Source organism: Asterias rubens, chromosome 5 (genome assembly GCF_902459465.1).
Source record: "Asterias rubens chromosome 5, eAstRub1.3, whole genome shotgun sequence".
NCBI classification, from domain to species: Eukaryota; Metazoa; Echinodermata; class Asteroidea; order Forcipulatida; family Asteriidae; genus Asterias; species Asterias rubens.
Window position 1 is genome coordinate 3,974,508 of NC_047066.1, and position 27,549 is coordinate 4,002,056.

The window sequence follows — 27,549 nt, forward strand, 5'->3', positions numbered from 1 at the left end:
AGCAGATGTTGTTGTGTTGGGTCCAATGCTGTGTGACCTCGTAACCAAAGCGAAACCATGAAGGGGTTTTTCAAACTGTCTGATCTCGAGGATCAGGAGGTTGTATTTTTTACGACCTCCTGCTGCTCATAAGGCTTAACCAGTTGTGGACAACCTTTATAGCACGCTGTCTGAACATAGCTGCAGCAAAACTTTTGTAAGGAAAGGGGCCCCCCCCCCCCCTCTCCAATGCTGAAGTACAAGAAAAATTTCATGGAATATTTCCCCCTGTGACCCTTTAAAGAACAGCTCCCTCTGAAGTAACATAGTTTTTGAGAAAGAGGTATATTTCGCTCAACTATTAAAAGACTTCAGGCCTGAAGTCTTATGAAAGCACACACATTTTTGCAGCAGGGTGTTTTTTTCTTTCATATTCTCTTACTTTGTTGACCACTCACTTGAGTCAAAATTTTCACAGATTTGTTATTTTGTGCATAATTTCGAGATACACCAAGTGAGGGTTCTGGTCTGTTACAATTACCATAAGGTGTCCCTTAAATACCAACAAACTTAAAAATCACTTATAGAATGTTTATCCATGGAGCAAAGAATATTCCTTCCTCCATGGTTTATCCAAGCTCAACGCATCAGAGATTGTTTTGTCATCAGTTATCATCTCAAATGAATTAATCTGATCTCTATCATTATGTCTGACAAGAAATGGCAGAGACATCGCCATTGTGCTGGATAAGTTCCTTTCTATTTAGAACTTTTCCCCACATTTTTGTTTGTCTCCATATAGTAGGACCTTTGGGCTAATGTTTAGCAGATGTTATACTTAGACCAATGAATTACCTTTTATTAGACACCCGATGTTTATACCTCCATAGTGTAACTGTAAATCACCTGAAAATGTTTTTGTTACTTCCATCCTGCATCAAATATTTATTGAATAGAACTTTCTTCTCACGTAAACAGGTAGTAACAGTTTTGGTACTGTGTCAAAGTAAACTGCATAAAGGATTGTTGAACCATGGAGTTCTTCCTCCATGATCCATCTTAAAGGCAGTGGACACTATTGGTAATTGTCAAAGACTAGCCTTCACAGTTTGTGTAGCTCAACATATGCATAAAATAACAAACTGTGAAAATTTGAGCTCAATCGGTCGTCGAAGTTTCGAGATAATAATGAAAGAAAAATAACCCTTGTCACACGAAGTTGTGTGCGTTTAGATGGTTGATTTTGAGACCTCCGTACTAAATCTGAGGTCTCGAAATCAAGTTCGTGGAAAATTACTTCTTTCTCGAAAACTATGGCACTTCAGAGGGAGCCATTTCTCACAATGTTTTATACCATCAAACCCTCCCCATTGCTGGTCACCAAGAAAAGGTTTTATGCCAATAACTATTTTGAGTAATTACCAATAGTATCCACTGCCTTTAACCAGTTTTAATCATAAACCTCATCAATTGTTCCAATTCCTTTCTTCTGGACAATGTTTTAGCTCCCCCCTTGCAAAACAAATGGAAGGAAGTGCTCTTTTGATCCAGTGGCAGCCAGACTTCTGAATGGTTTTCAACCGTTTTTGTGTGCTGGATGTATTTGGAGGTCTGGTTTGCCACCGTTTACACTGTATCTTAATAATTTGTTGTTCTTATCAATGTAGGCCTACAGTCAATTAATGTTTTAATAATCACTTTTTTATAATTGCTGTGGTTTCAACCTCTTTTACATTTCTGCTTATCTCCATTTTTTCAAACAATCTTTACATTTTTAAAAACACCGGACACATTTGGTAACTGTGTCGAAGACCAGTCTTCTCACTTGGTGTATCTCAACATATGCACAAAATAGCAAACCTGAGAAAATTTAAAGTTGATAGTCAAGGTTGCGAGATAATAATGGACGAAAAAACACCCTTATCACAGGAAGTTGTGTGCTTTCAGATGCTTGATTTCAGGACTTCAAACCTCATTATGAGGTCTCAAAATCAAATTCAAATCTTTTTGTGTAAAATAACTTCCCTTGAACTTAAACTACGTCGGTTCTCACAATGTTTTATACTATCAACAGCTCTCCATTGCTTTCTACCAAGTAAGTTTTTATGTTCACAATTATTTTGAGTATTTACCAATAGTGTCCAGTGCCTTTAAGTAATTGTGTATTGTCTGTTTCTAGCCATAACTGTTAACGTTTTTAAATGGAGTTGGCCAACTGATGTAAATGTCTATTGAGGATGATTCAAGTTTTTTTAATTGAATTGAATTGAATTGATCTGTTAGGAACAAGGTGACCCATTTGTGCTGTCTGGGTTCACTGTGCTGTTATCAAGGTCAACCATTAACAGCAAATCCGGGAATTTTTTTTCACAATTGCATATATAGGCAGCACCTACTTTAATATTTCTTTACTTTTTTTTGGGGGGGGGGGGGGTATGGGGTGCACCGTTTCGTCTTTCTTGGGGCACTTGCTGACCAATTGAAGCTAGTTTCTGTTTGCATCATTTTCTTCTTAAACAGGACCCTTTTCAGCGCTCTTTGCCAGTTACTATTTTGATAAGACAAGGCCGTTGATTTATTTTTTTATTTATCTTTTTTTTAAATTTTTTATTATTATTATTGTTTTATTTTTTTTATTTTTTTGGGGGGGGCCAAATTTTTTTGCAATATTGTTTTCCTTAGGGCCTTGTCACACGAGGCAACTTTTGCAGGCAACTTGGAGGCAACCAACTGCAGTGCATAACAGTGGTGCATACTGAGGACCACTTTGGTAGCAAACGGTCATGCTTCAAACATTGTCTCGATCCACAAGATAAATAGGTGAACGTTCAAATGTGAATGCTTTTTTATGGAGATTGCTGGAACTGGTTGCCCGTAAATTGCCTTGTGTGACACGGCCCTTAGGGACACTTGGCAATTAAAACAAGTTCCCGTTTTTATTTCTCCTTTTCAGCGTTCTTGTTGCCTCGTCTTTGAAAGGGCAAGGGCACAAAGGCATTTTCTCTTTGGTAAAGGGCACCCTATGAGGAAGTTGTAATTTCTATTGGAGCATTTTAAGGGCACCAAGGCAATGACTAGGGGGCGTGGAGGCAATAACCTTTGTTGTCCCTTGAAGTATCAGACCTGTGTTATTATGCCATTTACTATTTTAAAAAGATGCTCTGATTTTCATTTTTTTTAGAAAAGTAACACTTTTTAATATCGTTCTCCATCTTCGTTTTTCCTACAGTTGAAGTGGAACTTACCAGCGGTAACTACTTTGTGTCCGAGGGCGGTCTCTCAGCCCCTTACAAAGCTGCTCAATTTCACTTCCACTGGGGAAATGTCAACACCGTCGGGTCGGAGCACACAGTGGACGGAAAACAGTACCCAGCAGAGGCAAGTGTCGGGGATTTCAATTTGAATGTGGCGTATTTTTGATCGCGTGAGGGCGCTCTCAAACAGATTTGTATTACTTTGTATATCATTTAAACCAAAAACAGTTGTTAAAGGCTTGAACACATTACCACCACTGACATGATGTCAATCACGGACAATAAGACATTGAATGGAGCCCTTATAACCCACCTCCAAAGCAGCTTAAAACTACGGCCCAAAAAAAAGTGACAGAATGCCGAGTTGAACTGGGCAGGAAGAATTCCGTAGACCCCCCCGGAAGTATTAAAAAATTCCATTAAGAGCGCCCTGACGGGGTCAAGTATTTAAGTGAGCATTTATTTCATAGTACTCTTCTCAAGATATATCTTATACAAAATATTCCACAGATAAGCAAAATAATAAGCACAGAGGATGGAGGGAAAAGAGTAAGTCAATATTGACCAAAATAAAGAGAGTTACCCTTGTTATTTTATTCCATTTCAGTTTATTGTTAATAACAAGCACAAAGAGGTGAGCAAAAAGAGCGACGATATTTTGTGCGAGGGTGGGATAATTTGTCTATCTGTCCTTTTACATTAGGCCTATTTTCCATTTTTAGTCAGCTGTTTCCCTTGTTACGGGCCTTCTGCCAAGTAATGTCACTTTTTGTATTGATTTATCTTTGATATAATGTGAAGGGCCCAAATGATCAGCTGTTCTTAATGGGGCATTATCGCTCTCTTTTAATACTTCTGTTATATACATTTTTTTTAATTACATAAATTGAGTTTAGTTTTTTTACCTGTAGTAAAAAAAAAATGATGACCAGGAATTTACAAGAGCACCTTTGCCGAAAGATTAAAGGAACACGTTGCCTTGGATCGGACGAGTTGGTCTTTGAAAACCGTTTGTAACTGCTTGTTACAAAATGCATATGGGCAGAAAGATATTGTAAAAGTAGCATACAATGCTCGCACATACATGCTACGAAATTTGACCGTTTTTTCTTTTACCTCGTCGACTCACACGGTCGGCCATATGGGAGTCAAATTTTTGACTCCCATAAATGGCCGACCGTGTTTAGAGGCAAATTTGTGTGGATCATTGTATTATATTTTTAAAACATCATTCCAACCATAAGCATTTTATAAAAAACAGTTACATACGATTTTTATAGACCAACTCGTCGGATCCAAGGCAAAGTGTTCCTTTAAAAGCTCTGTGAGCAACAAAAAATCGGAAACCAAAACAAATTGTTAAAGTGATGAGGCATTCCAGATGGAGATAGGTAGAGAATTCAAAATGTCTGCAGTGTTTTCAGAGGCTGGCCAGCAGGACCAGTTGGCCTGTCATTTTCACTAGCTCATTACCTTTTCACTAGATTGATAAATTTTTGTGTTGTCATTTAGCCTCTGAAAAAGGCTCTGTTTGGGTCAAAACGTGAGGCCACTAAAGACACTGGACACTATTGGTAATTGTCAAAGACTAGTCTTCTCACTTGGTGTATCTCAACATATGTTTAGAATAACAAACATGTGAAAATTTGAGATCAGTTGGTTGTCAAAGTTGCGAGATAATAATGAAAGAAAAAACACCCTTGTCACACGAAGTTGTGTGCATTTAGACGGTTGATTTCGAGGCCTCAAATTCTGAATCTGAGGTCTTAAAATCAAATTCGTGGAAAAATACTTCTTTCTCGAAAACTGTGGCACTTCAGAGGGAGCCGTTTCTCACAATGTTTTATGCCATCAACCTCTCCCCATTACTCATTACCAAGTAAGGTTCTATGCTAATAATTATTTTGAGTAATTAACAATAGTGTCCACTGCCTTTAAAGGGTTTTGGTACCTTTTTGGAGATCACCATTTTGTCCATGACATGAGTCCTATGTGATTGGAGACGTATTTGATATAATTTACCTGTAGAAGTTTAAGCTTCATAAGTTATAGAGAAAAAAAGGTGAAAATCAAACAGCAAGAGAAAATCTTCTCGATAAGACAAAATAGTTTTATTTTGTGTGTGAAATTGGTGTGAAAATTTCTCAGAAACTACAGCGCCTCAGCAAGTACTACTGTCATCATGATCTTTAAACCGTAACAGTTTAATGTAACAGTGTCGAGTTGTGTTTTGTGCAGTATAATAATAATATCAATAATAGTAACAATTTATATAGCGCCATATCCATCGAAAACAATGCTCCATGGCGCTAATACAGAGAAACATTTAAAAAGTACAACCAGTACAAACAGTATACCATCGGCCATTGCAGCTCTCTCAATTATAAATGTTGTTGAAACCCTATGTAGGTGCACATTGTTTGCTACAACACAAAACAGGCTTCCGTGGCTGAAGCGGCAGGTACAGAAGACGGACTGACTGTACTAGGATTCCTCATCGATGTAAGTCATTTTTTTGTTTCGGAGAGCAATTAAGCAGGGGGTCCCTTGCTCAATCGTAGTGGTTGTAAAATGTTATCAAACGAGGTCAATTTTTGGAGTGTCCAGGGTCCCTTGTAAAATCTTGTCAAACATTGCTACACTTGGTCGTGGGTTCGGACCTACGACAAAGTTATTGTTCAATTTGTTCAATTGCATTTTGAGTGTGGGGAAATCGGGGTGCGTTTTGGTGGAGCTTTTTTCGTAGGCAGGGTTTGCCCTTAACCTTTTTAGTGACTGGCCGGCAGGACAAGTTGGCCTAATATTCATTTTCACAGGTCCATCTTTCGAAATGAATTAGAGTAAAGCCCGGTTCATACTTCCTGCGAATGCGAAGGGAATTTGACGTTAATTTGACGTCACAACCCTCCTTTTGCAGCGATATTCGCAAGTGAGTTGAACAAAGTTGAACTGCTGCGAATTATTTGTTGCAAATTTGTGACGTCTTTATTTGTATCGCATTCGCAGGAAGTACGAACAGAGCTTTACTTCTCCCGGACAATGTACACAGGGGTAACAAAAACCGAACTGTATACCTCTGAGGTAGCCCTATTTTATGCTTATATTATTGACAGTTTTAGCAAAGGAGAGTTCCAGGGATGAGTTATGTAATATGTCCACACCCACCCATTGTCCCCTTACATCACAACCTCTTTGTGAAGTCCTCATGCCTGAAGCCCAGTTCTCTATAGTACAAATGTACCTTTTATCCACATCCCATTATGATTGGCTGTTTTTTAAACGTAAAGACTTCACAAAGAGTTTGTAGGAGAGTTCCAAGGACAAGTTATATATGATACTGTAATGTCCCCACCCATCCATTGTCCCCTTACATCACAACCTCTTTGTGAAGTCCTCATGCCTGAAGCCCAGTTCCCTATAGTACAAATGTACCTTTTATCCACATCCCATTATGATTGCCTGTTTTTAAAACGTAAAGACTTCATAAAGAGTTTGTAGGAGAGTTCCAGGAACAAGTTATATATGATACTGTAATGTCCCCACCCATCCATTGTTCTCTTACATCACAACCTCTTTGTGAAGTCCTCATGCCTGAAGCAAAGTACTCTATAGTACAAATGTACCTATGTATCCACATCCCATTATGATTGCCTGTTTTTTAAACGTAAAGACTTCACAAAGAGTTTGTAGGAGAGTTCCAAGGACAAGTTATATATCATACTGTAATGTCCCCACCCATCCATTGTCCCCTTACATCACAACCTCTTTGTGAAGTCCTCATGCCTGAAGCCCAGTTCCCTATAGTACAAATGTACCTTTTATCCACATCCCATTATGATTGCCTGTTTTTAAAACGTAAAGACTTCATAAAGAGTTTGTAGGAGAGTTCCAGGAACAATTTATATATGATACTGTAATGTCCCCACCCATCCATTGTTCTCTTACATCACAACCTCTTTGTGAAGTCCTCATGCCTGAAGCCCAGTTCCCTATAGTACAAATGTACCTTTTATCCACATCCCATTATGATTGCCTGTTTTTAAAACGTAAAGACTTCATAAAGAGTTTGTAGGAGAGTTCCAGGAACAAGTTATATATGATACTGTAATGTCCCCACCCATCCATTGTTCTCTTACATCACAACCTCTTTGTGAAGTCCTCATGCCTGAAGCAAAGTACTCTATAGTACAAATGTACCTATGTATCCACATCCCATTATGATTGCCTGTTTTTTAAACGTAAAGACTTCACAAAGAGTTTGTAGGAGAGTTCCAAGGACAAGTTATATATCATACTGTAATGTCCCCACCCATCCATTGTCCCCTTACATCACAACCTCTTTGTGAAGTCCTCATGCCTGAAGCCCAGTTCCCTATAGTACAAATGTACCTTTTATCCACATCCCATTATGATTGCCTGTTTTTAAAACGTAAAGACTTCATAAAGAGTTTGTAGGAGAGTTCCAGGAACAAGTTATATATGATACTGTAATGTCCCCACCCATCCATTGTTCTCTTACATCACAACCTCTTTGTGAAGTCCTCATGCCTGAAGCAAAGTACTCTATAGTACAAATGTACCTATGTATCCACATCCCATTATGATTGCCTGTTTTTTAAACGTAAAGACTTCACAAAGAGTTTGTAGGAGAGTTCCAAGGACAAGTTATATATCATACTGTAATGTCCCCACCCATCCATTGTTCTCTTCATCACAACCTCTTTGTGGAGTCAACTGCATGTGAAGCCCAGATTTCACACCATCCTGCAGAGCTACCCTGACCAGTATAAGCTTCTTCTTTTTTTCTTTTTCTTTTTCACAAATCCATCTTTTGAAATGAAATTGCTTAACTCTGAGCATAGAGCAAGGACCAGAGGTAGCCCTATACCCCCTTGCCCAGGTTTGACACGTACCATGGCTGTAGAGACTATCGTAACCGTCCTAGAGGGCTACCCCGACCAGTAAAAATAAGTTCTTTTGTATATTAAATTTACACAAATCCATCTTTTGAAATGAAATCACATAACCCTGAGGTACCTCTAGGTCATTGTTGGTAGTATAAAGCATTCTGAGAAACATTTCACCTTCTAAAACGATATCAATTTTGTTATGCGCCAAAATTGGAGTCTGAGAGAGGATCTCAGATTCTCAACCTTTTGAAAAGAAGTTTTCGCATGCATGTAGTTACATTGTATACAATTGGAGTAAAACTTCCGAACCATTTCAAAAATCAAGGGTATACTTTGCCTTCAAGATTGACATTATTGGTTATTACTCAAATTAATTATTAGCATAACACCTTACTTGGTACAAGTAATGGGGAGAGGCGGATTGTATAAAACATTGTGAGCAACGGCTTCCTAGTTTTCGAGAAAGAAGTAATTTTCCACGAATTTGATTTCGAGGCCTCGGTTTTAGAATTTGAGGTCCCGAAATCAAGCATCTGAAAGCACACAACTTCGTATGTTCATTATTATCTTGAAACTTTGACGACCGATTGAGCTCAAACTTTCACAAGTTTCTTATTTTATGCATATAATAGTGTCCAGTGTCTTTAAAAGCACTTTTCAAACTCAAGTGTTTTTATGATGGTTATATATAGAAATGATATAAAAACATCTTGACCTGTTGATGTTTGTTGTGTTGTCATTTAGCCTTCGAGAAAGACTCTGCTAGGGTCGAAATGTCAGGCTATTAACTGTCTTTTGCATAAAAACAACTCATGAGTTTTGTCAGAGACTTGTCTGTGCGTGAGGCAGTGGATCTTTCTGTAAAATCCACCTATAGAGTAAACAGTATTATACTGTAGTGTTCAGCTACTCGGTCATCTTGACTGAAAGGAATCTATACTTTCAAGGAAATAATCAATGGTGTCCTTAGTGTCTGGGAGCTTTAATTGATGCTTAAATTATTGACAGTTTTAGCAAAGGAGAGTTCCAGGGATGAGTTACATAATATGTCCACACCCATCCATTGTCCCCTTACATCACAACCTCTTTGTGAAGTCCTCATGCCTGAAGCAAAGTACTCTATAGTACAAATGTACCTTTTATCAACATCCCATTATGATTGCCTGTTTTTTAAACGTAAAGACTTCACAAAGAGTTTGTAGGAGAGTTCCTAGGACAAGTTATATATGATACTGTAATGTCCCCACCCATCCATTGTTCTCTTACATCACAACCTCTTTGTGAAGTCCTCATGCCTGAAGCCCAGTTCTCTATAGTACAAATGTACCTAAGTATCCACATCCCTTACTCCCGTTTGAAATTAGCCACTACACACCATTTTTTGTAAAAAACGAATTACAAGAAAAATTATATTTTAAACTACCATTGTGTGCAAAAGGATACAAATTAGACATAAGTATGATAAGTATATTCATAGTTTTATTGCCTAAAAGTAAGTGTTCTAAAGGTTAACCATGCAACTAAAGATCTTAAAAAGAAAAGAAAAACTTTTTTTTTTTTTTTAATTACATTTTCCACATTAAACTGTCCATAACTTAATATTGCATTGGGCGACATGTGACTCATTTTCACAGAGTGGGTCACTATTTTACTTGATACATTTGTATTAACAATTCATTGGTATTCACAGACACAACAAAGTTAGTCCTTGAAAACCTGTGACTATGAAGATAAGTTTTGAGAAGAGATTTGAATGTTGTGGTGCAAAAACAAGATCTAAGAATAAGTGGTGGAGAGTTCCAGATGCGTTGCGCAGCTGAAGCAAAAGACCTGTCACCCCATGAGTGTCGAGACTTGGGTTCAATGAGGAGAAGCATAGAACTTGATCGAAGATTCCTTTATGGAGTGTAAACTTGAAGCAGTTCAGAAATATAGTGGGGAGCCTTGCCATTAACAGCTTTGTGGTCTTTTCACTGAGCATTTGGCCAGTAACCGACCCACTTTTGATAGTGAACGCTTCTATTTCCCTTTCCAGATGGTAACACCATGATCTTCTGCATCCGGTAGAATTATGAACAACGGTCATGGCATATCAGTCCTTAAATTAATGGTAATAAAAAAACGTTTGTGAGAAGCTTTTGATAGTGTTAACATTTCACTTAGAAGTAATGTGGTTATGGGAAACAATATATCAGTTGTTATGCCCCAAACTTTGATTATGAGAGCTATTTCGATTTTGTATTCCTAAATTAGGGATTATTCTTCCTGCATGGACATTTCCTCCGGATTTTGGGCGTTTATCTCAAAAACGTTATGCAACCACCTTTTGCAATGAAGTTTTCCCAGAATGTTTTATTGTTGGTTACTACTTGGACAATCGAACGGTTCCAAAAACCAAAGGAACATGTGTATACTTTGCTTCTAAGGCTTTAATAATATCAAAATCTTATATAGCGCACGTATCTACCAAACAAGGTACTCGAGGCGCTGAGTATATACAAACTTTCAATAACAAAACGTTATTGAAGTGATGAATTATGAGACCCAATTGAGTAGAACCTTATAAGGGTTTACAAGGTGCAACATTGTCCATGGCTAAAAGCCATAAGTCAAACTTAAATTGCTCAATTCTGACACGGCCTTCATATTCGAGTCCATCTGGATCTGCATTCTCAGTGCTTCAGGGTCGTAAATCTGTAGACAATATTAGTTGTGTAACCACTGATTAAAAGTTGCTGATTACTGATAACTCTGGAGGGCTTTTGAGGCTCTAATCTCTTATCTGTTTTGGTTGTTAGGTTTTACTGGTGTGGACCATTTGCCTGACCTTGGGTTATGTCAGAGAGTCTTGTGGACAGAACTGTTATTATAAGATAAATATATTTTCAATCTGGTTGCCTCATCCTGTCGTCTTGATCAGTGGTCTGCAAACTATGGGTTGTCTTGTTCAACAGACCACAAACTATGGGTCATTCCTTGCTCTACGGTCCGCAAACTATATGGGTCCCAACCCATAAGTCGGTCACGAAAAAAAAGTCCCAGACCTATAAATATATAATCAATGGCTTCTTATATAGCACTTTAGCCCGTCCTTTAGCGGCGCTCATGGGGTCGATTTTCACAAAGAGTTAGGACTAGGTCCTAACAGCTTAGGACTAGTCCAAAAAGATATCAAAAACATACAGCTAGTCCTACGTTAAGATGAGTAACTCTTCCTAACTTGAAATAACACTATAGGTCTAACTCTTTATGAAACCCACTCCAGACCCTTCAATATTCAGTACTTTCCAAGGGTTGTGGGACTACGCTTGAATTATGAGACCTACTCTTTGTAATGGTTTACCAGTACTGATAGGGCTCAATATGCAGCCAATCAATCCAAAATATATTTGTGTGCTTTTATTTTGTTCTTTGTTTTTTAGCTTCCTGGTTCTTGTTTACTTGGTTCTTGCATTAGGTTTTGGTGGTTTTTTTTCTATCTTATATATTTTTGAAATGATTTTGGGGGTTGAAGGTTTCCCAGAATGTTTTGTTGTTGTATGCTATTTGTACAATCTAACGGTTATATATTTTTGATTAGTTTTACTGAATATTAGATCCAGCCTGTAATTGGCACTCTCTATAACAAATTAAAACAATAAACTAAGTTTTAAGTTTGGACCTGCATGAGGTGGACACCTTTTCATTCCGGGACCATTGTCACATGCCAAAAGTTTTAGCTAAAGAACAATGAGATGGATTATCTCTATATTAATCCCCCCCCCCAGTAAATCCCACATTTGAAGTGGCATAGTTACCCTGCTGATTATAGTCAGTTGGCCTAGCATTGAACTCTCCTCGATCTGGTCAGATTCACTCTTCCAGTTTAGCGATCAGGTCGTCCGATTGGACGAGAGTCAGATGTTTTTCTACTCGCAACTTTCATTCACTAACATCCCCCCCCCTAATCCCACAAGACTGTAAAATACTGATGACAATAACATATTTTGATTCATTCATAAAAAAGAAATGAAATTTAAACGGCTCAGTTTTTTACTTTTTCTTTTTTTGTCAATTTCAGGCATGGTTAGGTCTTCGTTAACAAATGATAAAATCTATTTTTTTTTAGGATGTGTTATCCAGACGTCTTGTGTACCGACGTACATGGTGCATATCGTGAAGTTTGTAATTAAAAACGTTTACAGCTATAAACAAGATTTCAAACAAAGAAGGTTGGGTTGTGGGTGGTGGAGGGACCCTGTGTATTTTTTTCTCGGTGTAGGTCAAGTTGTTTCACTAAGAGCCACTCAGCGTGCGCTTGATCACTTGACATGTGCGCCCTTTCCCTATGTAAAAGCCATGTGCGCCCTTTCCCTATGTAAAAGCACATAAACAGTTGAGACACGATTCTTTCTGTAATAAGCATATTCAAAGAAACTAGTTAGTCAATGAAGAAGTTAAATTTATACAGAATCATATGAGAGGTCTTTAAATGCAAACCATGACGTTTCAAAGTATTGCATCTTTTTCAGTTTTAAGCCAAGCACAACGAAAAACGCAAATCTCAATCAAGCGCAAAAGAGGCTCTTTAGATTAAAAGATTAAAGATAAAAACATATAATATTGTCATGATATAAAACATGAAATTTGTCTTCCCTTTGTATGGAGAATACATATAACAGGCATGCAACGTTTACGAGGAATTACGCGTTTTGGGGGGTTTTTTTTGCGTGAAAAAAAAAAAGCCTAATATATTCCTGGCAACAACAGTGTACAACTACAATCATGTAAAATAAGCCTAGTACATGCTAACAATGCACCTAAGAGCATAATAAACCTCAAGATTTTTTAGGGTACCATTTTGGGTATCATGTCCCGAGGCAGTTCGGCTGCCTCGCTCCAGCACTTGCGTTGTGCCTTTGAAAATTGTCCTCTTTTTTTTTTCTACGGGCAGTTGCATGCCTGATATAAGAGAGGCAAAATAACACTAGACAACAAGACCTAAATTTAAAATTGACAATAAACTACAAAATGTGAAGATTGAGCGCATGTGAAGTAAACCAAGTTATCTCTACCATCTTAGGCCTGCTATTAAAAAGCCTAAAGCCAGTGGACACTATTGGTAAATGTCAAAGACCAGTCTTCTCACTTGCTGTATCTCAACATATGCATAACATAACAAACCTGTGAAAATTTGAGCTCGATCGGTCGTCGGAGTTGCGAGATAACTATGAAAGAAAAAAACACCCTTTTCACACGAAGTTGTGTGCTTTCAGATGCTTGATTTTGAAACCTCAAATTCTAAACTTGAGGTCTCGAAATAAAATTCGTGGAAAATTACTTCTTTCTCGAAAACTACTCCACTTCAGAGGGAGCCGTTTCTCACAATGTTTTATACTACCAAGTAAGGTTTTATGCTAATAATTATTTTGAGTAATTACCAATAGTGTCCACTGCCTTTAAAGGATTACGTTGCCTTGGATCGGTTGAGTTGGTCTTTAAAAAGCATTTGTAACAGTTTGTTATAAAATGCATGGTTAGAAAGATTATTAAAAGTAGAATACAATGATCCACACAAATTTGCCTGGAAATTGCGTGGTTTTCCTTTTACTTTGGGAACTAACATGGTCGGCCATTTATAGGAGTGATTGAGTGATTTGGGTATATTTCAAGGGTGGCTTTGGAGGGTGGCTAGGTTCACAAAGAATCTTATTGAGTTTGGTCATGATGCAATCACCAAAAGGGTGACGATATGACATAGAATCGATTCTGACACAGGACTTTTTTTTAGAGTGTTGCCATCATCTACTTGTTTGAAGTCACGTACCAAAACTGTACTATTTCAAAATTACTGATGGAGTCCAAGCTTGAGTGCAAGCCCAAGCTATTTTGGTTTCGAAAAGAACGTCAGGAAACATTCAATGTCCGTTTTACATGGATATTACCGGAAAGATTTTGGTTGAATTCAGGTGAAGAGGCCAAGGGTTGGCTATAGTTCAAAGTCGACAAAGTTAAAGGTTCAAGTTTGTACCTGCAGCATGGTTTTGTACAGGATGCTTAGTGCACGGCAAACCTTGAATATTTTAACCCTAGTCAAAGTTCATCCAAAGTTTGCTGGTAACCCAGGCCTGGTACTTCACAGGGGCAACAGAGGCAATTGCCTCCATGCCCCCTGGTCATTGCCGTGGTGCTTCTGAAATATTCCAGTAGATAATTTCCTCATAGGGTGCTCTTTACTAAAGGAGAACACGCCCTTGTTGCTCTTGCCCTTTCATAAATGAAGCAAACGGGCTCGATAAAGCAAGTTCTTTTTTTTTTGTCGGAAGGTTCTTGGAATTGCCTTCGAGTTGGAGTGCAAGGGTTGGGTATAGTTCAAAGTCGACACAGTTAGAAGTTCATGTTTGTACCTGCACCATGGTTTTGTACAGGATGCTTAGTGCACGGCAAACCTTGTACATTTCAACCCTAGTCAAAGGTTCACCAAAATCTTCAAAGTATTTTGGTGACTTTTTTGCTGCTTTTAGCCTAATTTATTTTTACTGACACATTTTTGTGGCAAATTTGTAGGCATTTGTTTTCTTCTTCATTTTTCAAAATGAATTTTGATAGTCAAAAGTATGTTTCCATGTTGGGAAATGCACCAAAGTACAAAAGAATAAAACAAGTATTTTGCCGGAAAGTTTTTGGTTGACTTCAAGTTGGAGTGCAAGGGTTCGATATAGTTAAAAAGTCTTCAAAGTATTGTGGTGATTTGTTTTGCTGCTGTTAACCTAATTTATTTATTTTTTGACACATTTTTATGGTGAATTTTTTTGGATTTTGTTTTTCATTTTTCAATGGAAGTTTGCCAGTGAAAAGTATGTTTGGTCGTTGGGAAATGCATCAAAGTACAAAATAATTCAGCAAGTTTATTTTACCGGAAAGTTCTTGGTTGACTTCAAGTTGGAAGTGCAAGGGTTGGGTATAGTTCAAAGTCGACATAGTTAAAGGTTTAAGTTTGTACCTGCAGCATGGTTTTGTACAAGACAGGATGCTTAGTGCACGGCAAACCTTGTACATTTCAACCCAAGTCAAAAGTTCATCCAAAGTATCATCCAGTATTCTGGTGATTTTTTTTTGACCTGGATCGGGGTTCGGTGGTACTTTCCCATTTTGTAATTTTGAATGGTAAATGTGCATCAATAGAGTCTAGGTTTTGGGTATTTGTGACTTTTGATTGTACACCCCTTTTTACGTTGGATTTAAAAAATTCAAAAGTATATCACTGGTGCATAGCTTTTTTCGATTTGTGACCTTTCATTTTAAACCCAGTTTTATTATTTTAAGTGTCAGACTTCTTTAATGTCATCCATTATTAAGATTGATAGGCCCCTGCCCCTAGGCCACTCCCCCTGCCCCAGGGCAGACTTTTGACAGATCTGAAGTTACACATACTTTAACAAAACAGTTGCTGGCTGTGAAAGCACTTTATTTGATCCACCATCTACATAAACTGACAAACCTGTAGAAGTTTGAGAAAATAGTGAAAAACCGATAACACATTTTGCATGACATCGATTAAAAAAAAAGAAGATAAACTGCTCATTTAGCGATAACTCAAAACAGGAAATTAGATTTTTATTTCTCATCAAATATGACTTTTCAGACAGAAATATTGTGAAGGATTGTTTCTACTATCATCATCATTAGACCGTGTAAGTTTGATGTAAATCTGTGATCGTAGCGATTATTATTATGTTTTCAAATTCTGTAATTTTACTTTAACTCAATGCAGCAGTACTGAAAGGTGAACTTTATGGGCCGTGCAACATATTACATCTCAGTTTCTCATTGTTAATGTTAACTTACAGGTTTAATGGTAGGCATAAATGACAAGCTGAATGGGGCTTGCCCGCTGTAAAGCTAATTTATTTTTATTGACACTTTTTTTTTATGGCAAATTTATTGGCATTATTTTTTCTCCATTTTTGCAAGGAAGTTTCAAAGTCAAAAGTATGTTTGGTTGTTGGGAAACGAATCAGAGTAAAAACAAAGCTATTAAAGCAAGAAATTAAATAGATGTTTTAAATTTGCATCGGGGATAAAGAATATTAATTTATGGCTTTTACCCATACACAGTACTTTCCCGAGCCCCAAGAAAAAGAAAGAGTTTGAAATTGATTGTAGGTTTCTTGACACCTTTATAATATAGATGTTGGGTTTTTTTCTTCTTCAATTAAAACAAGTCATGCCCTTTGATGTACTTCTCAACCACTGAGGACACTGTTCACAGAAGCTCCTGGGGATCAGTAACTCCAGCCATCGATTTCACAAAACTCTTCCTAACTTAAGACTAATCTTAGGACTTTAAGATTAATCCTAAGTTAGGACGAGGTACTCGTCCTAACTCGAGATAAGACGAGTTCTAACTCTTTGTGAAATCGACCCCTGAGGTTACAAAAAGATGGAAGTGCCATCATTTCAAAATACGTCCAAAGATCTGGATCCAAGTTTCAAGCTTTCTTTTGTCAGCAATGACTCTCACCCCTTGTATAGACCGATCCGCCGCGCACCGGGCGCACATGTAATGAGCACCGCGCGCCACTGAAGCGGTGTACATGTGCCTAGTTTTGTGCACAAAGACATTGGGAAATCATGTTCCTTTTCACTTTTTATGGAAATTAGATGTTTTCCCTCAACGACTTACACATTTCCTTAACATGACATCATGATTTATCAATGTAGATCACTGACCACAAATATTTACAACAAAATAAAAACCGAATTATCTTGCTTACTGTAGGCAAAGATTCAGTGCTTGCTTGGAAGTTAAAGGCAATGGACACTATTGGTAATTACTCAAAATAATTATTAGCATAAAACCTTTCTTGGTGACAAGTAATAGGGAGAGGTTGATGGTATAAAACATTGTGAGAAACAGCACCCTCTGAAGTGCCATAGTTTCCGAGAAAGAAGTAATTTTCCACGAATTTGATTTCGAGACCTCAGATTTAGAACTTGAGGTCTCGAAATCAACCATCTTAATGCACACACCTTCGTGTGTTTTTTTCTTTCATTCATATCTCGCAAGTTCGATGACCGAGTGAGATACACCAACTGTGAAGGCTAGTCTTTGACAATTACCAATAGTGTCCACTGCCTTTAATAGGGGTTAGCTTGGAAGTTGGATTGTACGCGTATGTACTCCTTGTTATACTAGGCATTTTTGGCTTACACATACACAACTAGCGCAGAAGTTTGGTGATTGCCCTGCAAGTGGAGAACAGTGATCGTAAGCCATGGGGCCCTGTCCTACTTGTTTTGACTGGCTGGAAAAATAACAAAAATGAACATATTTTTTTCCGTTTTTTACTTGTCTATTTTCACTGGGTGCTCTCTTTACTGTGGTGTCCTTGGCTTTGGTTACCCCTCATCCTAGAGAAGTGGGCCATTCTGATTTTTCTAGATTTTATTTTTGATGGAAAAAGAAGATGATAAATCCAGCTCTTGAAGCAGATGACCTGATTACCACATGACCTGATTCCAAACCTGTCATCGCAACCACTTTAAATTACTTGTGGTTTTGCGGTCATTTCTTGCCCTATGCCAAACTTCCTGGCCTTTTCCCTCCAAGTGGAACCTGAACCCACTGGGTCGAAGAGGCAATCCAACAATGAATTGTATCTTTCTGTTTTAAAAAAATATCTAAAAATAAATTAAAAGTAGGCTACATGTATAGCTTGATTTAAATTGAGTTACTCGTACATTCATCTCTTGGCCAGTCATGGTTGGTGAGCAGAATCGTTCGGAATCGTTCGCCATGTGTGAAGAATCTCGTAGAATCTTGGCGCCTGCACGCCGTTGCTCATCTAGGCAGGGTGTAGTTGAGTGCACAGTCAAGGCTGCTGCGTTGTTTTATTAATTTGAATGGGATGGATGGAATGTGGCTTGATGAAGTGTTCTGCTGGCCCGTGGCACAGGTGTTCCATACATTTAGGCCCTAGGCACCAGTGTTCTGTAGGCCCTAGGCACCAGTGCTTTTTAGGCCTTATGCACCAGTGTTTCATAGGCTTCATAGGCCCCAAACATCAGTGTTCCATACATATATGCCCTAGGCTCCCTGGAGTTAGGTACCATTATTGTCTATGCACAAGTGTTCCATACATTTAGGCCCTAGGCACCAGTGTTCTGTAGGCCCTGGGCACCAGTGCTCCGCATATATTTAGGCCTTATGCACCAGTGTTCCACATGCCCTTAACACCAGTGTGCCATACATAAAGGCCCTAGGCTCCCTGCAGGCCTTAGGTACCATTATTGTCTAGGCACCAGTGTTCCATACTTTTAGGCCCTAAGCACCAGTGTTTTGTAGGCCCTATGCACCAGTGCTCCATAAATCCAGTCATTATGCACCAGTGTTCCATAGGCTCAAAAGCATCAGTGTACCATACATTTAGGCCTTAGCACTAATGTTCTACAGGCCCTTAGCACCAGTGTTCTATATTTAGGCCCCCAGGCATCAGTGTTCTGTAGGCCCTAAAGCACTAGTGTTCCATAACCTTTAGACCCTAGGCACCAGTGTTCCGCAGGCCTTTAACACCAGTGTTTAGCAGGCCCTTAGCACCAGTGTTCTATACATTTAGGCCCTATGCATCAGTGTTCTGTAGGCCCTAAGCACTATGTTACATAAACTTTAAACCCTAGGCACCAATGTTCCATAGGCCCATAGCACCAGTGTTCGATGCATTTAAGCCCTCGGCACCAGTGCTCTTCAGGCCCTCGGTACCATTGTTTTGTAGGCCCTATAGGCACCCGTGTTCCATACATATATGACCTAGGCACCAGTGTTCCTTACGCCCTAGGCACCAGTGTTGTAAGCATTAGATTTTTATTAGAATGGCGGAAACGATAGCTTTGTACTACAGGTTGTCTGAAGCTTTTCCAAAGCCTACAGTCATGCGGTTAGAATTTGTTTCAAATAATGTCTTGTATGCTTCAGTTTCTGGTTGCATTGGTACTTTCTTGTTAGGCCCCAGGCACAGTGGCTTATTCTGAGCCTATTGGCAAATCCAACCCTAAAGTTTGGGGATAATCCCCACTAAGCTCCCCCCCCCCCCCCCCCCCTGGATGGGATGAAGTCTGTATTATAGATAGCCTGGAGGTGACCGCCTTGCAGTCACAAAAGCTCTCATGGACCCACTCCTACCTGTCATCGACTACTCTAGTTGGGAGAGCCTTTGGAAGTCTGTTACCCTGTTGGTTTACATGTTTTAACACACCCCTGTGTTTCTTCACTCCTGATCAATGTTTCATCACCCTATGTCAGCACCCCTAAATTTCATTACCCTTATGTAATCAGACACCCCCTGTGTTCCAACACCCCTGTGTATTTTCCTGACCCTTATCCCAACTCTGTTCATGGAAACCATGATCATGAGGGGGTTTTTGGAACATAGTTGTCAGAACATGGGGTTGTCAGAACATCCTCTCTAAATGCAAAAGAGTGAAAAGTCACCCTTTAAAGAGCCATACAACTCCTTTTCGAGTTGAAGTTTGCATCTTTTGAGTGATTTTTCACTCTGTCCTGGAGTGAAACCGCTCTAAAAAGAGTGAAATAACCACCACTCTTTTTACAGAGCCATATGAGGGACAACTCGAAATGTAAAGAGTGGTGTTTTCACTCTTTTACATTATGAGAGTAGGGCTGTCAGAACATGGTTGTCGGAACATATGGGTGTCAGAACATAGGGGTGTCGGAACATAGGGGTGTCGGAACATAGGGAGACGAAACATAGGGGTGTCATAACATAGAGGGTCGGAACATATATATGGCTGTCAGAATAAAGAGTCAGTCACTTCCCAGTATCTATGCAAGACTCAATTTAGGCGAGATATGCATGGTTGACATGCTTGCAATTTGACTCCCAAAATGGCAGACGCAGTGTGGTCTGAGGGGGGTTGATACGAACAAAACTAGGACTTCAATAAAAAAAAAAGGCCCAGCAGGTCAGACATGTAGGCATTACGCTTTATTGACAGAACTTTCACAAAATAATGTAGGTCGAGGATTTGAGGTCATTGCTTGGTGGTACACAAACAAAAAAGGCTCTTCTGGTATTTATTTCTGGGATTGATGAAAGGATAACTGCAATCAAACAACAGGCAATTAAACCTGATACTTCATGAAGGCAACAAAGGCCTCCATGCCCCCTGGTCATCATTGCCTTGGTGCGCTTGAAAATGCTCCAATGCTCCAACAATTTTCTCATAGGGTGCGCTTTAAAGAACACGTTGCCTTGGATCAGTCGAGTTGGTCTTTGAAAAGCATTTGTAACCGTTTGTTATAAAATTGATATGGTTAGAAAGATGTTGTAAAAGTAGAATACAATGATCTACACAAATATGCCTCAAAATTGTGTGGTTTTCGTTTTACCTCGTCGGCTAACACGGTCGGCCATTTATGGGAGTCAAAAAGTTGACTCCCATAAATGGCCGACCGGGTTAATTCGCGACGTAAAATGAAAACCGTGCAATTTTGAGAATCTTGTGTGGATCATTATATTCTACTTTTAAAACATCTTTCCAACCACATACATTTCATAACAAACGGTTTCAAACGCTTTTTTATAGACCAATTCGACCGATCCAAGGCAACGTGTTCCTTTAACAAGGAGAAAATGCCTCAGTGTCCTTGCCCTTTAAAAAAATGAAGAATGCAGACCAGAACAGGTCTAGTTCAAGCCCTCCGGACTCTTACAACCATTCAACTGAGATCAGCTGATTTTAATCTCAGTGGTCTAGTTGGTAAGACACTGCTCTAGAATTGTAAAGTCATGGGTTTCAATCCCACCCAAGTAATATGATTGTGATTCTTTTGTATTCACAGAGCTCAGGAAAGTACTGAGTATACAGTATCGATGTATGGATACAAAACAATTAATATGATTTCATCTTGTTTTCTGCCTTAACAGTTCTACAAAAAATTTTAAAAAATTAAAAAAATCAACAACAAAAAAAACACTGTGCAAAATTGTGCGTATGCTGCCCATTCAGCAGTTTCCCATTTTGTGAAAAAACAAAGTTGCATAAAGTTGCATATCTATGATAATCCATCACAGGTGGTTTTGCTTGAATTTAATTTCTTGATTTATCATGGCGTATAACAGTGGGAGGATAATATGACACTGACACCTTGTGTTACGTTTCGTGCACGAGGTTTCAAAATTCTGTCCACGTTTCTACAAAGCAATTTTTACTCTTGGAGGGGGCTTCAGGGCTGTATGTTTCATTTTTTAAAGGGCAAGGGCATCAAGGCATTTTATCCTTGGTAAAGGGCACACTACAAGGAAACTGTAAATTTCTACTGCATGGAGCATTTCAAGGGCACCAAGGCAACGACCAGGGGGCATGGAGGCAATCGCCTTCGTTGCCTTTGTGAAGTATCAGGCCTTGCAACTCGGGAAGAGGCTTTCTTAATTTTGATAGCTATCCATGACGGAATTGGTTACAGTGTCTGGACAACTTTGGGCTAATTAATTACTTTATTATAGAACTTCTTGCGAACGAAAACAACTAATCTGTCCTTGTTTCATACATACCAGTCCTGGAATTACGCAGAGGCCATTGCCTCCATTGCCTTGGTGCCCCTTTAAAAGTTTCCTATAGACTTTCAGATTTTGCAATAGAAGTGCCCTAGCAAAATGAAAATGACCTTGCCCTTTCATCGCTTAAACCTCGAGGCCTGTCATACTATAAACCTTTTTTTACCACAATCCGTGCCTTCCATGTCCACATCCAAAAATACATGAAATTGTATTTCATTATGGAAATTTGCATCAGGGATTAAGAATATTCATTTTGGTTTTGTCCATACACCGATGTGTGAAAGCACTAAATGCTCAGTACTTTCCTGAGCTCTTTGAACAAATATCAGCATGTATTACTTGGGTGGGACTCGAAACTACGACCTTTGCAATTCTAGAGAAGTGTCTTAACAACGAGACCACCAATTGCCCACATATATATCAATAATTCATAAACCAGAATGTATTAGCTTTATGTAACTAAGGAGATTATTTGAACTGATGAACCCTTTACCCTGTACCCTTTACTTCCATCAGTCAAGTCAAAGTTCTAACTCTGCTAACAAATTGAAGCTATAAATCTCCCGCTGTGACATGTCTGGCTGTCAAAATGGATAAGGGACCATTCACAATATTGTCAGCAATTTCTTTCTGGTTAGGGGCACTTCTATGAGGAAAATTTGTATAGGAGCTTTACAAAGGGCACCACAGCAAAAGCACAGGGCACCACGTCAATTGCTGTGGGTGCTGAGGATTAATTCGAGGCCTGCCCTCATTTTTTCAACACCCCCCTCCTCCTCCTAACTAGTGTATAAAGAAAAAAGGTTCACACTATTTTTGCCCAGGACTCGAGATAGTACTGAGTATACAGTGCTAACATACATCGGTGTATGGGTAATGACCAATTTGTTTTATCCCGCTACAAATTTAACATCTATTGTATCTGTGCATTACTCGCTGCTAAAACATTCGAACTGCCTCCAGCTACCGGGCAATTTCGGTTGGTAAGACACTGCTCTAGAATTGCAAGGGGCGTGGCTTCGAATCCCACCCGAGTGATATGCTTGTGACATTTTTTCACAGGACTCTGGGAAAGTGCTGAGTATACAGTACTAATACACATCAATGTATGGGTAAAAACCAAAGTTAGATATAATATGCCTGGGCACAAGATGCAGCCTATTTGACTGACTCTCGAAAGGTAAAAAAAAGCGTCTTATCTAACGGTGCAAAAAGAAGCCCTGAAGTTATGTTTGTTTTTTTTTTTTTTAAAGGTACGCGTGCATTAACCACTCCATCCCAGCGTACAGATTGTACCCCTGTATCAGGCCTGGAGTTTCCTTTTTAAAAGGGCAAGGCCATTCTCATTTTGCAAAGGGCACTTCCATTGTAAAAACTTCATGTCAATAGGAAACTTTTAAAGGGCACCAAGGCCGAACTCAGGGGCAATGGAGAGGCCACGGGTGGCCTGCGTGTGATTCCAGGCATGTTGTCAAATTGTTGATAATTGTGTACAGTCCCCAAGTAAGGAATCTTTAGGATTGGTTGTAAATCTTGGCAAGCTGCAATTTTGTGTACATTGGAGTTGTGTTCTCTTGAGTTAATCCTTTTTATGGAGTTATAAACTCGTAAGCGATTTAGAAAGTCACACTAATCTTTTTTTGTTGGACTTTTTACTTATCATAATATTAATAAAAATACTTGTTTTTTTATTCAATGCTTTATCACACCACTAGCTGGGGGTATCAAAGCACTCAGTATTTTGCCTGCAAGGTATGTGGAGATACGGATGGAAATATGAAACCTATTTCTTTATATAGCACCAATGTAATGGTTTACTAGGTGCTGTGGCGCAATATGCAGCCTAGTAAACCAGGAACACCGGGGCCCGCCCCTTCTCTTTCCGATAAAGGCACTTGGTTCAGAGCCATGAAATTGGGCCAAGGTGTGGAAATGTTTGCCTGTGCGCGTGCATACTCCACATAACTAGACTTTCCTCGCTTACACAGCTAGCGCAGGAATTGGCGCTTACATAAAGCAGAGAATTGTTATCAAAAGCGCAGTATTTGGGGGTTAGCAGACCCATGAAATTGGGCCCTGACTTTTGGGACTTTCTTAAGAGTCAGATATGAAGGCCTTTCCGAAACTTAAGCTTGGGCTTGGAATTGGGCTGCGATGTGTCTGGAAAAAAATGTTGTTTGGGTAGTTTGTTTTTTAGAAGCACTGAGGTAAAATCCCAGCCTTAGCCTGGGGCAGGGGGACCTAGGCTAGGGGGATTTCATTGTGATGAGTCTTTTGTCCCACTGAAGTCATACTTCAAAACATGATTTTATTTATGGCGCCATCATTAATCATTTCCTATCATGTGCCCTTTCTTGTGGATATTCCCACATTAATGTCAATAATACACTCCCAGCAGCTGTGTAAATAATGGGACACTCACTATATAATTAACTTGCCGTGAAAATCCGTTTTGCCGTGAAATTGGAGATCAAGGTGAATTCAAGGCAATTTCACAGTGTCTCTTGTTGCTCAGTTTTTGGTGATGCCATTCAGGGCAATTTCAAGGCAATTTCAGGCAAGCTCAATCTGTCAAAGAAATACCACACTTCTTGTTCTTCTATCAATTAGGCTAACAGTGGTCAATTGAAAGGGAACTGACACATTGCAATTATAGGGTTGTCTAGCCCCAAGCCAATTAGCCATGTGGTTTATTGCAAAAACCAAGTTCAGGGCATTTTCACGTGCTTCTCTGTGTTTCTTGTGATTTATTGCCAAGGTTAGTTCACGGCATTTTCATGGTGTTTTCATTAGAGCAGAAATCTGAAGAATATTTCAGGGTGTTTTCATTGAGTTGGGTTGCCCTGAAATTGCCGTGAATTTAGTTATTTCACGGCAAAACGGATTTTCAGGGCATTTTCAGGGTAAAGTTGCTCACAGTGACTATTGGTAATTAATCAAAATAATTATTGGGAATTAATCAAGTAATTATTAGTATGAAGCCTTACTTGGTAACGAGTAATGGAGAGCTGTTGATAGAATAAAACATTGAGAAATGTCTCCCTCTGAAGCAAGGTAGTTTCAAGAAAGAAGTCATTCCCAACGAATCCAATTCTGAGACCTTTGAGAGTTTGAGGTCTAGAAATCAAGCATCTGAAAGCACACAACTTCGTGTCACAGGGTTTGTTTTCTTTCATTATTATTATCTCGCAACTTCGACGACCAATTGAGCTCAAATGTTCACAGGTTTGTTTTTTGATGCATATGTTGAGATACACCAAGTGAGAAGACTGGTCTTTGACAATTACCAATAGTGTACAGGATCTTTAACTTCGGAAAACATTCCAGATTTAATTGGAGAACCGTATCACCAACAGTCAAGTCAAAGTACTTTTGCTTAAAAGTTGAACCAAGGGGAGGGGCTAAAAAAGTTGAACCAATATATCTTGGTGTGACATCTGTCAGACTGGTGGCTTACATGATTATGAAGTGTTTGATTGGTCATAAATCCTGGCAAACTTATCACCTTTTTGTGGACCCTGGAGATGTGCCCTCCTGATTTAACCCTTTTTTTATTAAATCATAAAAGTCACTCCACAGATAACCACTAACCCCTCCATTTGGGACTTTAGACTTGGATTCAATAAAAATGGGCTTGATAATACTTGACTTTCAAGAGGTTTATCCCGAGAGACGAGGAGACTTACTTTGACACCTGACTCAAAGGACCTGACGCTTTTTTTAAATTAGGCCACGTCTGTCATTAGGCCACGTCTGTCATTTTTTTTTTAATCCATCGTTTCAAAAGGACTGGCCTAGGAGCTTTTCCTGAATCTAATGTGATGCTCTCTAACGCGAACTTGTGTAACCGTCTGTTTCATAAAACAGTGCATGCCTACCAGGTTCTCTTAAAAGTGTTAACACACCTGTCCTCATGCAACAAATAGGTATAAAAACAGTTTGCGATGGGTTCGAACTGAAGGATTGGTGGCCTGTTTGATTTGAAATACTAAGCGGCCATCTTGGAAAAAATAATAATAATAATAATAAATAAAAAGGCCCTCCTCCTCCTCTTTTTTGAAAAAATCCAGACGGATAACTGTTTTGTTTTTTTTGCCTTAGGGGTTGAAGTATAGGATGTGGTTTCCACAGCCCTTGTCATAGATGTAGTTGTAGCTGGCAATTTGGATATGGCCTAGCTAGTACATTCATGATACTTGAGGACTTGCTGAGACAAAGTGGTCCTCTCAACAAAAAATGGCTCAGACTCAGATTTTTAAAACTTTATCTTTTCGGGCAGGGACTTTTAAAAAAGCAGATGGGTGCTTATATAGAAGCTTTGTTTAGTTTCCAAAATAAAATTACATTTGCCGAGGGTGGGGAGGACTAATTGATGTGCTTTTTATCCTGACTGATAGGAAGTTAAAGGGTTTTGATACCTCTCGTCATGGAGGTAGAAATACCTCCATGCTCTCGTAGATCCAGTTTTTGGCCATGGCACGAATCCCTACTCACTGTGGTCATCAAGGTTTTGAGATTAAAGCGTGAAAATCACTGAACAATGTTTTCAGAAATTGCGTAAATCTGACGTACGTGCTAAAATAATTTTTGTCTTAGTGAGACAAAATTTATTTTCAGGAAAATGTTGTACTCATTTATCAAAAATAAAGAGCACCCCAGCAAGTATCATCGAGTTCACTTCCCGCCTATATTTCCCGCCTTCATGCATCACCGCTGATCCGCCGCCCAGTACTTAAGCAGCATGCAGCATCAGAGTCCAGCATTCTCCAGAAGACGATCAGAGCATACTGATCGAAACGTCGAGTTAATCCAACGGGTCTTTTCAGAACCACCCCAACTCATTTAGAGATTGTTATTACATGGTGTTAACGCAAACTTTTCTATATCTTACTTCCACCATGCAAAGTTTCAAATCTTACTTAAGTAATGTTTTAACTTTCTACCATCAATATCTTTAAACTTAAGTTTAATCTAAATCTTTGGACGTTTGTGTTTTGTGTGTCCTGCAAAAAGTAGCCAATCCCCTTTTAGGGGTCTTTCAATTCAGTTTCATGGTATGTTGTATCTCATTCTTTACTTCTCTGATTTATTCATTAGGCCTAGTCACTTAAAAGTGACTAAAGATTGGAAACTATGCAAAATATGAAGATATGAACACTGAGACTTCTTCATAACCATCTTCTTCTTGTTTTCCCTCCTTATACAGATTCAAGATGAGGACAACCCAGCTTTTGCACCACTCTTTGATGCTTTGTCTGGAATTCAGTTTCATGGTATGTTGTATCTCATTCTTTACTTCTCTGATTTATTCATTAGGCCTAGTCAACTAAAGACACTGGACACTATACTGGTAATTGTCAAAGACAAGTCTTCTCAGCATATGTACAAAATAACAAACCTGTGAAAATTAAAGCTCGAAGTTGCGAGATAATAATGAAAGAAGAAAAAACCTCGTCACACGAAGTTGTGTGCGGATATATGGTTGATTTCGAGACCTCAAGTTCTAAATCTGAGGTCTCAAAATCAAATTCGTGGAAAATTACTTCTTTCTCAAAAACTATGTCAGTTCAGAGGGAGCCGTTTCTCCCAATGTTTTATACCATCAACCTCTGCCCATTACTTGTCACCAAGTAAGGTTTTATGCAGTAATTACTTTGAGTAATTACCAATAGTGTCCACTGCCTTTCAGTTGTGAGGGAAACAAAAAATGGTGAGCAAGTTTCCCATTTACAATAATATGATTATTTATATTGAGCTTTTTTCTACAGTTATTTGGTTTGCGGTAAGGCCAAAAAAAAAAAATTACCAGTCGATCGTCCTCGCCTGCATCCTTTTTTGGTGCTGCAT

General features: G+C 38.9%; 1 protein-coding gene across 1 annotated transcript in view; it reads left to right on the forward strand.

The window, feature by feature from the left end:
• LOC117290913 (carbonic anhydrase 2-like) overlaps positions 1 to 27,549 on the forward strand; it is a 56,277-nt gene that overhangs the window by 13,236 nt on the left and 15,492 nt on the right. The window contains exons 4-6 of the mRNA XM_033772486.1: positions 3,209 to 3,357; positions 5,643 to 5,735; positions 26,909 to 26,975. Of these exons, the coding sequence (XP_033628377.1) occupies positions 3,209 to 3,357; positions 5,643 to 5,735; positions 26,909 to 26,975 (309 nt within the window). The remainder of the gene's footprint in view (positions 1 to 3,208; positions 3,358 to 5,642; positions 5,736 to 26,908; positions 26,976 to 27,549) is intronic.